This window comes from Capronia coronata (assembly GCF_000585585.1).
Source record: "Capronia coronata CBS 617.96 chromosome Unknown acBCG-supercont1.2, whole genome shotgun sequence".
NCBI classification, from domain to species: Eukaryota; Fungi; Ascomycota; class Eurotiomycetes; order Chaetothyriales; family Herpotrichiellaceae; genus Capronia; species Capronia coronata.
In genome coordinates, this window is record NW_006912894.1 from 2,263,755 (window position 1) to 2,277,798 (window position 14,044).

General features: G+C 51.9%; 6 protein-coding genes across 6 annotated transcripts; 2 read left to right on the forward strand and 4 right to left on the reverse strand.

Moving 5' to 3' along the window:
* Positions 1–189: 189 nt before the first annotated feature.
* A1O1_02477 (uncharacterized protein) lies at positions 190–901 on the forward strand (the record flags this gene model as incomplete). The annotated part of the gene is made up of 2 exons (XM_007723388.1): positions 190–319; positions 420–901. The coding sequence occupies 2 exons, from the start codon at positions 190–192 to the stop codon at positions 899–901; spliced, it is 612 nt and encodes a 203-aa protein (XP_007721578.1).
* A 129-nt stretch (positions 902–1,030) lies between these two features.
* On the reverse strand, positions 1,031–2,914 carry A1O1_02478 (uncharacterized protein; the record flags this gene model as incomplete). Its single annotated transcript, XM_007723389.1, has 1 exon — positions 1,031–2,914. One exon carries the CDS (start codon positions 2,912–2,914, stop codon positions 1,031–1,033), a length of 1,884 nt encoding a protein of 627 aa, XP_007721579.1.
* Positions 2,915–3,692: 778 nt separating this feature from the next.
* A1O1_02479 (uncharacterized protein) lies at positions 3,693–5,963 on the reverse strand (the record flags this gene model as incomplete). The annotated part of the gene is made up of 2 exons (XM_007723390.1): positions 3,693–4,333; positions 4,406–5,963. 2 exons carry the CDS (start codon positions 5,961–5,963, stop codon positions 3,693–3,695), a joined length of 2,199 nt encoding a protein of 732 aa, XP_007721580.1.
* A 1,180-nt stretch (positions 5,964–7,143) lies between these two features.
* A1O1_02480 (uncharacterized protein) lies at positions 7,144–8,705 on the reverse strand (the record flags this gene model as incomplete). The annotated part of the gene is made up of 3 exons (XM_007723391.1): positions 7,144–8,077; positions 8,134–8,221; positions 8,276–8,705. The coding sequence occupies 3 exons, from the start codon at positions 8,703–8,705 to the stop codon at positions 7,144–7,146; spliced, it is 1,452 nt and encodes a 483-aa protein (XP_007721581.1).
* Positions 8,706–10,106: 1,401 nt separating this feature from the next.
* A1O1_02481 (carboxypeptidase D) lies at positions 10,107–10,986 on the reverse strand (the record flags this gene model as incomplete). The annotated part of the gene is made up of 5 exons (XM_007723392.1): positions 10,107–10,211; positions 10,259–10,377; positions 10,431–10,541; positions 10,593–10,610; positions 10,662–10,986. The coding sequence occupies 5 exons, from the start codon at positions 10,984–10,986 to the stop codon at positions 10,107–10,109; spliced, it is 678 nt and encodes a 225-aa protein (XP_007721582.1).
* Positions 10,987–12,089: 1,103 nt separating this feature from the next.
* A1O1_02482 (uncharacterized protein) lies at positions 12,090–12,769 on the forward strand (the record flags this gene model as incomplete). The annotated part of the gene is made up of 3 exons (XM_007723393.1): positions 12,090–12,125; positions 12,185–12,268; positions 12,329–12,769. 3 exons carry the CDS (start codon positions 12,090–12,092, stop codon positions 12,767–12,769), a joined length of 561 nt encoding a protein of 186 aa, XP_007721583.1.
* Between the last annotated feature and the right edge of the window lie 1,275 nt (positions 12,770–14,044).

A 14,044-nucleotide genomic window follows, 5' to 3' on the forward strand; every position in this document is an offset into this window, starting at 1 on the left:
GACACCTTGCTCAGCATCATTATGTCATTCGTGGTCTGGAGTTATTAGGGTATCTGGCACCAGCGCTTTTGCGCAACTCTGTACTCCAGGCCCAATTCTGTACAATTGTACTCCCTGCATTCTTCCGGAGTTGCAACACCACTTAAACATCTCAATGTGATACAGAAGGGACTCCCCTAACTAGTCGAAATGAAACCTGTATTGGCGGCAGCCGCTGCCGTCTTCTTCACCCTCGCCAGCGCCCATGGCTCGCATTCGCAAGAAGACCTCGCCAATCCAGCCGAGGATTGGGCATTATACCACATGCAAGAAGAACACCGTATGTACAATACCTGCCCAACGAAAGCACCGAACACTCTTGGATACGTGAGTCGCAATCAGTTGTCCAACGACTACTAACACTGTTCCGTCGGTACCAGACATCTCCAATTTCGACCCAACCTCCTTCTTCTCCCTCCACGACTTCAACAATGACGGCGTCTGGACACCAGACGAAGTGCGAGGACTTTACGGTCTCGACGACGAGTCTCTCCAGAGCACACCCGCCGACACAAAAGACCGCGTCGTCCTGAACGTATTCAAACTCTTCGACGCGACCGGGTCGGGCATGATCACGCGCGATCAATGGCTGAACGGCATCCGGGCAGGCAAGAAGCTGCCCGACTCGGGGCTGGGTCCCGGCCACCACGGCGACGACGAATATGAATACGAGATTCACCATTTCGAGAAATACCATGACGAAAACACCAAAGAGGAGGATCTGGTGCATCCGGAGGATATCGAGCATTTCAGAAAACATGATCAGATGGAAGACGACGCGGAGCGGGTCTTGAAGGAGCAGAGGCAGAATATCGTGGAGAAGAATATCCCGATGAAGTTTCGGAGACAACAACAACGATGATGATGACTACCCATTCTTGGACAGATAGTGGACCGTCAGATTTATGTGTACGAGTAAGACGAAGATATAAAAGGAAAGTGGAACAAGGGAGTCTTTTCAAGCAAGAACAGGGAATTGAACTTCACTTCTTCATCCATTAGGTGTGATATGGATATCAAAAACGCAATGCATGACGCCCGGCGCATACGTCTTGACCTGATGGATCTGGTCGCATGATACAGACCAAGATGGCACGCAAATGGCTTCTGAACCATCCTCTTCTTGTCCAGCTGGTTCCGGTTCCGGTTCGTGTCGTACAATACTATCAAGGTCCTGGATGATTCGGTTCTTCATGGCCTCAATGTGTTGTATGTCGACGTTCTCATGCACATGCAACCATCCTCCTCTTCGCCCTTCTGTTCGGCTCTGTTGTCCTTTTACAACCTTGACAGCATTCTGCCAACTTCCCCTGGACGTCGGGAGTAATCCCAGATTGGCGTGTTTAACATTCAATGCCAGACCTTGGTGCTGCATCTCACGCTGGATCTTTCCCATGACCGTGTCCGACCATTTGTTGTCCCCTAAGAAGGCAATACACCTAACAGGGGCATGTTGATCCTGCCTTTCGCGTCCAGGTCCACGTTCGGTATCAGCTTCGTCGCCTTGCCGGATCCGTGCAACGACTTCCTTAACAACGTCGTCGCCCTCCAACCGATCTTCCGTCGCGTTGGTCCCATTCCCAGGCAGATCAAGTCGTCCGTCGTCGTCCACCCGGACGACCATGCATCCCCACCCATTCTTCTCACAACCTCGTCTTAGCCCCTCGATACTCCATGGATTGATATCCCATCCCCATACTCTCCGGACTCCGCGTGCCAAGTAACAAAATGCGAAATAGCCAATGCCGACATAGAAGTCCACTACGTCGATCGAGGACAGCGGTTCACCGAATTCGGCGTCCGTGAGACCTGGGAACGTCGATTGAGGTTGTGTCACGGTCCCGGAGAAAGTCTCGGCCGGCGACTGCGAGTCGGGCTGCGGTTTAGACGCCGACTGGCTCTGGACAGTCGCTTTAGGTACAACTCCTAGAATCCGCGCCTTTTCGGAGATATTTCCTCGACTGAACATCGTATACAGCGGCGCCCAGCACTGCGTGATACCTTTATGCTGCGAGGTCGACGTCCAAAAAGCCTCCTGGAAGTTCTGTTGGCTGGGGTTGGTTATGATCTTCCGGCTCCGGTCTTCATTCGCGCTGCAGGGCTCGCATCCCAAACCTGACCCATGACTCCAACTGCGCGGCAGAATCTTTCCCCAATCGCCATAGACGGGAACAAGCCCAGACGGACTCCGAAGGACATTCTGTTTGCGCGTTGAGGCGGTCGTGTGGGTGCCCACCGACTTTGATTTTGTCGGATCATGCATTCCTTTCGCTTCCGACATTGTCACCACTGTTGTCGAATACGTGGGTAAACCTGACTTCAACAGCCCCGTTTCATCAACAGTTGACTCCCGGTGACCATCAATCTCGGCTTCCTCGGCAGCAATAGGCGCAAGAATAGCGATTCTGATCCCCGTTCTGTCCTCCACTGCAGTCCCCGCGAATCCTTCTTCAGCAATACATCTGAACAATTCTGTTCTCTCAGACTCATTCAATCCCCGGTAGAATTCCGCCCAGCGTGGATTCTGGCTGGAGAAATTCGATGGCAAGAGAACCAATGGCGCATAGATCGTGTAGCGTTTGGGAATGTCGGCGCGGGAGAGTGAGCGATACTGTAATCTCGGCGATGGACTGTCATCGTAGAAAGGTCCCAGTTTGCTCGGCTTCGTGCGTGTCGGCTCAGCCACAGCCAGATCATGACCCTCCCGGTCTAGATTAGGCGACTGAATGTCTCGATCTCGGGGTACCTCGCTGATTTCGACGTCATGCTGTGAGCAGTATGCAAGAATACCCTTCACAAGCGGGTTGGCGGGTTTCTTTGGCCGGCGCGACGGAGTTCCAGATCGCTGGGTTGTGTGGTGATTGCTCTCCACCATAACTTGGACTTGAGTATGATGAAGACCTACATTCCTTAGGCAGGTAGTCAACGTTGCCCTGGGCCTTGCGCTTTTTTTCGTCTTGTTTTGTCGAACTTGAACTGAACTTCTACGCAGTACAAGTGGTCGATTTATATGGCTTCTCTTTCGGGTTAGTTCACATAGCTCCACACATCTAAAAGTACCGCCGCTTTAAGGTCAGTCGCTGCCAGGCCCATACAGAGTCGTGTTGATGAGCCGCCGCTTTTGACCTCTCCATTCCCCATCGTCGCCTTGCACATTCCCATCGAACCATCAACACCATTCGGACTACTAGTAGTATATCGGCGAGGACCCTACTAGTCCTAGGTACGTATACAGATGGGCGATCAGGTGGTCTTGATATCAATTCTATAGTGTTCCTTTTTTTCAATTTTACATATTCCCAAATACCTCCCTAATCGGATTTGCTAGCTCTCCAGCGGACACCGACGCCGCGCTGAGGTCGACATGATCAGTATAAATGCCCTGGAACCGAATGCAGTCAAGGGACATTAATACATCGTCCTCAATAGCAGCGAGCTCGATTCCAACATCCAAATGGATAGATAAACACCCAGATTGACGCCATCACACAAAATGCTGCAAGATCTCTGTCCAATATTCAGACCCCTTACATTGCCATGAGCCAGATCCATTTTTAGATGCAACCTCCTGACCACCAGAAGCATGCGTTTTCTGCTCCCCGATCCAAGATGCAGTTGGTCCACCTCCTCTCCCTCGTACTAGTATTGGTTCGTCAACCCGGCACGCCGACCTGACGGGCTTGATCGATCATCATTTGCAGGACAGCCTTTTCTTCGGCCGTGAATTCCCTCTTCAGCGGCGGATCCGTGGTCAGGCAGCACATGTTACTCTCCTCGAGCTGCCACGCGCCAGGCTCCCTGATATCATGCGGTTCGATGAGGTAGTGTTCCCATTTGCCGAACTTCTTCTGTTTCTTGTCGGCGAACTTGTTGTCCAGAAGCCAGCCGTTGAACCAGAGCGGTTTACCCTCCGTATCGAGATGCAGAAGCTGAGGAGCACACATCGTATAGCTGGTTGGCTCCGGAGCCTTCTCTTCGGGCTGCTCTTGTGGCTCTGGTTCCTCTTCCTCTTCGACTTCGACTTCGACTTCCACCCCCTCTGCACCATCGCCTTGTTGTGGGTCCTGGCCACCTCCTTCGACGACCTCGCCGTTATCGTTGACCACAGCAGGTTTCTTCACCTTCTTTTTCCTCTTGGGTTTGGGCTTTTCCTTTTCTTTCCTCTCTTTCTCCTTGTCGTCATCTTTCACTTCGGGTGCTTGGAGCACGCCCATTGCGCCGGCATCGCCTTGGTGGAATGAATAATCCAAATCCCCTACAAGCTCCCAGCCTATCCAGAATGTTTCTTTGTCACCTGTGGAGAAGAAAAACAAATGTTAGCCCGCAAATATAACTAGCAAAGTCTTGTTTAGTAGGGGTATCATACCGTATACCATGTCGTAAACACCAACTCTACCTTCCTCTTTGTTGCCGTCTCGATCCGGACCGTTCATTCGAGTGACGAGCAGCAAAGCCATGAAATGGCGCCACTTGTCCACCACCACGACACCAGACTCCTGCATATGACCCGACTCCCCCGTCCAGAAGCGCGACTGCTTGACCTGTCTGGAGATTGGTTTCGGCAGGATCTGTTGGAGCCAGCGTTTCTTGTTCTCCGGCATGATCAAACGATCTCTGAAGAAGAGCGCCCCTGTCTTTTGGTAGCCCGGATCATCAAACAGGACCTCCGGGTTCTTGAAGAACAAGCTATCAGCATCGATGAAGATGACTTCACGGAAACTCGAGAACAGGATGGCAAAAGGCTTGGCCGCCCAGCCTGCAAGTTTCCAGCCTTCGTCGTTCACCATCTGCGCGATGTCGCGGGTGATGACCCCGTCGAGCGCTTCCAGGTCGGCGCGGTAGTCTTCACTGAGATCCGAGTCGCCAAGATACATGACCTCAATGGGCAGATCGCAGCCGAGTTTGCGGAACGTCGGGATCGTGGTCAAGAGAAACGGCGCTTGATCGTCACCCGCCGTAAGCACGATGCCTCTCCCGCCTCGCTTGAAGTGAGAATGCAGAGTCATGTGGTCGGGGAAGTACGGCGCCGTCCAGGGGAACAGCAACTGTCCGAACTTGACCAGGAAGTACCGATATGCCTCGTACGAGTGCACCGTCTGCGCGAGTCCCGCTTCGGCCAGTTCGTCCGACGTCGACTGGTGCACATGATGTCGGAGATACTGGATTACGTCGTCACGTACGTAGGTGCCGCCTTCCTCGTCCGCGGTGAGATGCAGGTCCTCCCAGGCCTCGTAGAACTTCTTGTACTCGCGCACGCGGAGTCCCATTTCCCGTAGCTTCTCCTTGCCCGTGCCTTCTACTTGGCGGAGGAGGTCTCGTCCTTCCATCTCCCCTGGCAAGAGGTTGATGACGCGTGAGAGCGCCCTCTCAAATCTCGGCCGTTCCGAGAACGAGCCTGCATTGGCCGTGATTTTTCCTCGCACGGGACCATCAACAGAATCTGGTTGCGATTGAGCTTGAGCCGGGCTATCGGAGTCCTTCGCTGGGACTGGTTCCTCGTCTCCAGCCTCGCTTCCGGCGGGAGCTTTGGGCTTGGGCTTGGGCGCCTCGTCCGGCGGAGCCTCAAATCGGGGTCCGGCACCCGCTGGCGAATTAGGCTCAGCTGGGTTTACATCGGCCGGATCAACAGGTTGAACTCTTGGAGGCTTCGGTGGTCCATTGGAATCCGGTTTCAGCACCACCTCGGCATCCCGCGCCACTTCTCTTGGGTTGTTGGCGGGCGGCCGTATACTATCGGGTGACTGGATAATCTCATTGGGGGAAGATGAGCTTGATGATAGAAAGTATATCAATGGTATGCATAAAAGTACCACGAGGATCGCCGCTCCCTGGCGTGATCTGAGGCCTCGTCTGGTCGGACCGGAGTTTGGTAAGCCGGGAAATGAGCGGCCCTCTTTCAATGGCGCATGTCGTGGAGTAAACATGCCGGAAGATACCCGCATGGGGTAGAAGGATGGTGGTGATCAATGAGAAGTCAAGAGAATTTGGATCCAGCGGACGATAGACACTGTATATCGATTCTAGATGTCCCTCTCAAAAAAGATGCTGATCATGAGAAGTGGCCACACGCGTTCCAGACGCGACAAGAGGGCGAAAGGCCTCCAACGCCAGGGAAAAATAATCCAATGAAGCCAGGCAGGGCTCTTCTTCTATACTGCGACACCAACAAGAAGTAAATGGTTGAACATGATCCCAATAACGATGATAGATAATGATCTAGAAGCGTAAGACGATAGATGGCTTCAAGAGAGGTCGTATCAGGGGTGGTGGTTCGACCGACGCGCAGCACAGACAGGCATATTGGAGGGGAGGGCCGAAGACCCAGGGGAGACCCTCCATCATCCACTCCCTGCCAGTAAGAATCGTCCCTGAGGCTGTAGTGGGGCCGCGACCAGCAGTTTTCAAGACCGTCTGACGGGACCAACTGATACTCAAAGGGGGAAAAGCCCCACAATATCCCTTGCCGCTATTGCCATATTTGTGCCGTATCTGGTTTAGCGGTGATTGGCTCTCGCTTCCCCTTTCGGGTTCCCACATTTCTCCCTCTTCTGTCTCCTTGCATGTTGCACGATCTTCAACCGCACAACATGGTCTCGTCGCGTGCAATCGCCCAGTCCGGATCGCAAAACATTCGAGATCAGCAGTGGGCGCCATTGCGCTATATTATGACATGCATAGGAATGTTACCCCCGGATCATTGTTGGACTTTTGAGAGTGTTAGCAAAATGATCCCCCCTTTTTGCCTCGAGCTATAATTAGCGGTACCTCAGACAGCTGTCTCGTATGATGATTGATCGTTTGATTCACTCTCCTGCAAAGACGTCGGTATGTACATATGTATCAAGCTCGAACGGCCCGAAGCGACAAAGTGTATGAAGCGAAGATGTGAGTTAGTCTCTGACACATTGACACCTTCGCTTGAACCATCATTTCAGCACGATCAGACACAGGCAATCTGCAGTGCAGTGACTTCAAGTGATTGAGAATGCAGCTCGCCAAACCAGTCCACCCCTGGCTGTCTTCGAAGTCATATCAATCTGGTTTGAAGAAACCAGCTTCTGTATTCGCCAAAGTCCAGGGATCGCGTGAAAAGAAGCAGCAATCTCATGCCATCCTCTGCTTGGGCAATTTGGGAATCATTAACCAGACCAGGAAGCAGCCTACCAATGCGGCCAGAACGATGGGTTGGAGAACCTTGACGCCCTTCGCACTAGCGATGGCTCCCACGGCAAATGGGAGAATGCAGGCACCACTGGAACCGAATGCAGCTGCGAATCCCACAGCGGCAACGTGCAGCTTCTTAGGCAGCAACTTGGTAAGTACCACCACGGCTGCTGGAAACATTGGCCCAAGGAAGAAGCCCAGGAATCCCACCATCACCGCACTAACAACGAAGTTGGGAATGAGCCAGAACATCAACTGCAAAGCCACGCTGCAGGCAAGGTAGGCCGCCACCGCCTGTTTCTCCGATCTGAACACTCGGGCCGTGACGAAGCCGAGCACCAGTCTGCCAACAGTCACTCCCAGCCAGAATCCTGTCGATATCAGTCCGGAAGCGAAAGCCGATCCGTGCCTGACCCGCAGCATGAAGGTGACGATCCATCCTCCAATACTCACTTCGGCGCCCACATAGATCAGAAGGAAGAACGAGGCGAGCAACGTGACTTTGTTGCCGACCGCTTCGGCAGTCTTACTTTTGCCCCTTGAAACTTTGCTGAAGGGATTCATTTTGGACATGATACCCCGAGCCTTCTTGGCTTGCTGGCCATCACGTCCCTCTGAAGTTTCGATCTGGGTGGTCCGGGGGTTTGCCTCATTGTAAGCTCGAGCATCCGCCTTCCAGAAAGTACCAACGAGCACCACCACTTCCAGCGCTGCGGCCCCAACAAGGATATAATAGAATTCATACCAGTGCCAGCCGGCTTTAGTGACCAATGTGGTCGCTACGAGAGGTGAGATGGTGGCACCCAGACCATAAAAGCCATGAAGGAAACCAAGCACTTCATTTGCGTTAGCCATGTCGCCGATCCAGGCATTCCTGCGCCAGTGAATCAGCCACAATGTTGTCAATCAGGGTCTTAGACTCCAACACACCATGCACTGTCTCCCAGACCGTTTCCGAATCCAGCGAGGATGAATACCACCACCAAAACAGCATAAGGTGGATGTAGACAGATGGCGGCTACCCAGACTTGGTCAGTACAAATACCCTTGGTCAGTCTTTGGTGCGTCTCACTATAGGCGAGCAGGTGTGAGAGGCTCATGATCACAGCAATCCCTCTCTGTCCATACACCGTGTGGAGGTGGTTGTTTAATATTGCTGACAGAACATAACCCACAACAGGACTGAGAAAGACCAAAGAGATTATAGTATAGTTGACTTTATACCAAGTTTCGAGGTAAGGGATGAGAGCTCCGTACGCTGCGTCGTTGGCTCCCAGGATGACGAAGGAATAGAAGGTTGCGAAACAGCGGTAGATGTTGATCCGAGGCGAGTTCCATTTCTGTAATTGAGGCGTTGAAGTGGCAGGAGGCGGCAAGGCAGCGGCGGTAGTGTCTTCCAAGGCCAATCGCGTTCCTTCCGACACTGTATTCGAATAGGACTTTGGAGGTAGCTCGAGGACAATAGTGGAACCACCCCTTGAGGAGGAGTTTTCCAACTGCATGATTCAGGATATCTCGCAAACAATCTCCATGAGTTGAACACGACGACGGACCTGAGATTCGAAGCCAGAAGCAGCCGCTCTCATAGCATTCTGGTTCTCAGAAAAGCAATGGTCAAGGTTAGCAAGTGACAGTCATTGTTATCACATACCTCCCGTCTGTATCCTAGCCAAGGTTGACAACGTTGGATTCCATCGTCGCCTGGCAGGCGGAGACTTGTCATATAACGTCCCCAGTCGCGTCCCCGGATGCATTATGACCCAGTGGGCTCTTCTCATTACAGAGGGGCTTTGATGCAGGGATGACCTCATCTGCCCGAAGTTTAACCGCCCGCTACTGATACAGCAGCCTGAACGATAAACTCCGCATGTGGGAACCGGCCCGGCGGGGAATGTTTGTATCGGGAAAGACTGCCTCTCCTCAGCCAACGGTTTGTGCTCTTCGCAGAATCACTCGCCAGAACACAACTTTGTTATGACGTGGGGAAATCTGGGGAGCATGACCCCGTCGATGTAGGAGCAATCCCAAGACGACGTTGGGCAGCATAGAACCTTTGAGGGACCACCAATCGCGGGCTGGTCGACCATCTCGAACGCGGCCGGAGCCACGGATTGAAGGCGGTGTACCGACGAGTATATCTATTTCAATCCCGTTGGTAGTGTCTCGCCCCTCTGGGTCCCCCGTCAAACGATACGATCTACGGATTTCGAAGCCTGGTCATGCGTCTTGAGAGCTGTGCATTCTGTTCTGCTGCAGCCAGACAGCAGATGTAGAATGCGCCCAGATTGGAAGCGGCGGCGGAAAGACTGATGCAAAAGTGCAGTGGAAAGGGTTGATGTCGCATGCTCTATGAATTGACCATGAGGATGTCGACTAGACCTCCAGGGTAAGAGAGCATATTTGAGACAGCTGTACTGATCCCGCTCAGTAATATCGCGTCCAATGTCAACTAGGGTACTGTATTCTTTCATTCGAATCAACGCCGATACCAGGCAGTCCGGTCATTGTGACCGGAGTTGTGGAGCTGTCCTTCGTCCTGCAACAGCCAGGTTGACTGGGGTCTCGTTCGAGCATCGCTTAAATTACGAGACTGACTTGCAAAAGAGTACAGGAATAACGCCAAGGTCCTCTTGAAAGCAAGTCAAGCCCTTTCGGTATGACGTCCGCGGGCTGCGACGGCCGTGACTGTCATCCGGCCGGTGGATGGCATCTATACCCAGGAATTCGAACCGATCAATTATGCATTATGCATGGGCAAGCCGCTTTCAGAGCCCAGGACACTTAGTCTGCTAAATGTTCGCGACATCGAGGGTGCAGAAATCCGATAATGCTGCATAATCTGGATACGAACCATCGTCTGAAGGAGGTTCGATGGCACGTACAGGAGAATTTCACTTGACGAGTCATGGCCTGTCGACTTTCAAGTTTTCCAGACCTTCAACTTCGTCCGCGAACTCGAGGCTGTCGAATGCTTTGTCTGCATCTGCTTTGATCAAATCTATCATGCCCTGATCACAATTAGTTGATCCCAACGGAGAGTCTCCAAGATACTCACTTCAGGCATAATGGGATTTCCAGACTGGTCAGTGACATATCGGAACGGCATTTCGGTCGTCTCGTGCTCATCCAGCCTCAACTCGGGATAGTCGCTATACGGGATCTTGTCTAGAGGAACTATTTGCAGAGTCAGCCTGAACCAGAACCTCTGCAAGCAGCGTTTGTCCTACTCTGCTCAAGGATCACCATCCGTGTCACTCGCACAGCTGTGTCTGTGGTCATCTGTTTAGGGCCCAGCCGGCGTCCCGTAAAGCCTTTCTTTCGTAGTTCACTGGTGCGGTCTGTAATCGTCAGGATACAAGCAGACAGAAACTGGTTATTCCTAGTGTCACCTCGTGGGGGATCATCGCCTACGTCAACAGTGAGCCAAGTTATGCAAATGTTTTCGGTCTGTTTCGTACCTAATATGCCTCCGAATAAGAAGACGTCAAAGACATCAGCATCCGAGGGATCTAATTCCTGCTGGGCGGCAGGATCAAGGAGACAGATTTTTTCTTTCTTGCTGGCAAAATATGTTTCGACACTATCGCTTCTTGCCTCCGCTCCAACATTCTGCAAGTCCTGGATCCCTTGGGATTCCAGCAGAGATTGAGGCAGGGACGATAAAATGAAACGACAGCCATTTTGTTTGGACTCTTTTGCAATGGTTTTGTATTCCAATGCAGACCAAGGGCCGAGTTCTGGATCAAGATGCTCAACCACAAACGTGTAGCTTGGGTCCGGCATCGTGGTTGGATATATTGGTATCTTATTGTTTTGTCATAGCAGACCCAAGTGCATCTCAACAGGTCCAGTAGAGATTATATCACTTACGTTGCTGGGAGAGCAACGAAGAAGCGAACAAATTGGAGGTGAGAGGCCTGGATTTGATGCCCAGTCGCTTGAGGCAAAGTTTTAGTGCATAATGTTTTTGTTTATAATTTAGCCGGCGTCCCTTAGTGTCATGATTGTGGTTTAGTGCTTTATTTACTACTAGTAAAGCCACTACCATCATCTAGCAGACACTAGTCCTATTATTTCTTAGATAAAGCCGGGGTGGTAACTATTGCCGTGCAGACAGTGCCATGTACAAAGTCCTTAACTCAACTCCTCCTACAGGCTGCGCTCTTCCACCACTGCATCCCACTGCACACCATCCAACGCAGTTCATCCCCTCGGCCTAACCTCTGCATCACCACCTAACTCACTGCTACCGAAAGCCAAAGCACGACACGAGCCTACCGCTACTACTACGAGTCCTCTCCCTCCTTCGTCAGTTTGGCTGGCCTCTACCGTCCAAGACAGAACAATCTTCAACCCCACCTCGTCACTTCCGGTCTATCCTTGCCAAAAAGTTCAACTGTTTCTCGTATAGGCATTGGCAAAACTTCTTTTCGCGACCTCGAAGCCGTGCATCTTCACCTGTGTCTACTGCTCAGTTGAATCCACGCTACACCACTGGAACTGTCCCCGAGACGTTAGTTTCACACATTTCGCTAGTGACGACCGACCGACGCTCGGGCCCGTATTTTGGCAGACCCCTCCCTCCAACCGTCGACTTCACCTTTTTTGACGACGTGAGACAAAGAAAACAAGCGAACAGCAGAATCCTCACCTACCTCTCCTCCTGTAAACCGATAGCCACGAATTCCTCTGGTTAAGGCATACTTCACAGCTTTGCCAAACCACCACACAGTGCCCAATTGCCTTGTTTCACGAAACGATCGGCAGGGGCCCTACCCTTTTCGCAGCCTTGACCGCCAGCCTTTTGGAAACATCCAGCCAGCATTGGCGTCAAGTACAAATAACTTGAAAGGAAGCAATCGTTTTAGGCGGGAATAAAAGCAATCATGAACCCACTCCAGAAGAACAAGATTGATGTCAGCGTATGCTAGATTGTTAGCCCCAATCTCTTTGCTGGACGAGGACTGACGAATTTCATCAGCAATTGTCGGCAGACGAACAGCGTCTGTTTAGACTGTACGGAAAGCTGCCAAACAAGAAAGATCTGTTGCAGAACAAGCTGAAGGTAATGAACTATACCATATCCCAAGGCCATTGTGTCTCAGCCGCTAACCTTGTCCGCTAGGAACGCAAGTATTTCGATTCCGGCGACTACGCACTCTCGAAAGCTGGAAAAGCCTCTGACACTGGCGTCACCACGATCGGTACCGAGCACCCCAAAGCCGAAGAGATTCCCCATACCAGTCCTTTGATGCACACCATTTCACGCAATGACTCGGTCTCTGCAGCCTCTGGGTCGTCTTCCTTCGCAACCAGTCCAGATGGCCAACACATTCTGCCAGCTGCAGGGCTGCATCGCGGTAGCATCAATGGAATCCATGGAGGCGGGCTATCCACCATGACGAGCCGCAGTCCGGTCAAAGAGAGCAGTTTCCTGGCTCGGAGCTCAAGCGTCGACGAGGAAGACGGGAATGGCCCACAAGGTCGGGAAAACATCGCAACGAATATCCCAGAAGGCAGTGTCAGTCCACCAGCCAGGAAGGAGGGCATTCCCATTCGAAGATGAGGGTGGCCTGCACCATTACTCATGATCTTGAACCCCATTCGGAGGTCATTGCCGAACTGGAGAGATGATGAGAAGATACGACCCGACAGAACGACTGCAGTGGAACACCACCCACAGGGAGAGTCAGCTGGCCTTTGCCTTATCAACCAAACCCCCGATCGTACGGCGAGAAAGATGGTAAGGCAGAGACTGCGGTTGCGGACGAATTGTATCAACACTCTCTTTCAGCTGATACCCGTTCATTCGAGCACTTCGAAAGAGAGGACACCGACGCCTTACAGAAGAAAAAACAGTCCTTACAGGACCTGACCAACCCCTATTATGTTATGTTTTCGTGATGTGTCAATGTTCATGACAATGGCTGCGGAGTTTTGAATGGAATGGGGAGACGGCGTTCTTTTCTTTTGTCTTGTCCTTGCGGTCGACCACTATGGCTGAGATATTCCGCACTCATCTATCGCTTGTGCAACGGTCTCCTAGTGAGCTTGTGTGTGTGTATTTGGGTCGGAGGACAACTCTACTACAGTAGAACAGGGGCCAGACGACTGCTGGTGGGCAAAAGCGGCCTCACACTGGAGCTCAACCAGAATCTGACCCGCGAGAGGCCAGCTATTAGCTAGTCGATAGCAGTCCCAAATTCACAGTTCGCACAAAGTTATTGTGCGCGAAAGCCTTCTTTTCTACTTCGTTTATGTTGTGAAGCTTGAATATCATACGCTTGGGCAAAGTACTATCGACTTGATTGTCAATAAGGTGTGCATTTTGTAGGCTTTAAGAATGCGTAGGACAGCCACCAAGCCCTTCCTCCTCCGGAGATGGGGAATACCATTGTACCCAATGCAGTGTCATTCATCACGAACTTCTGCTCTGGAATCATCATTTATCAAGTTGTTGGGCTGATGATCTGGGTCTGCCCGCGTATCTATGATAGTAGACGATTCATTATCCCCCTGGGAAGCCCAGTAACCTCCCATCCTTCCCCGTGGGTCAAGCTCGATGTTCATTGATCGTTGATCAAATCTGCACCTTGAGTACCCGACATGACCCAATAAATGAATTTGGGTGAACTTTCCGCCCGCCTGAGAATAAGTTTCAAGCGGTGAGAAAACATTTCCTTCGATTCGGGGACAATTTCCTTCCCCAGAAGCCGTGATTGCTTCGCTCAGACCTCAGGTTTGATTGATGCTAGTTCTGGTGCACCCACCAATGCGTCACAATTTCTAGAGCTGCGTGGTCGCTTCTCTAGCCGGGGTTCCTCATGGTGTGAGGGCCATA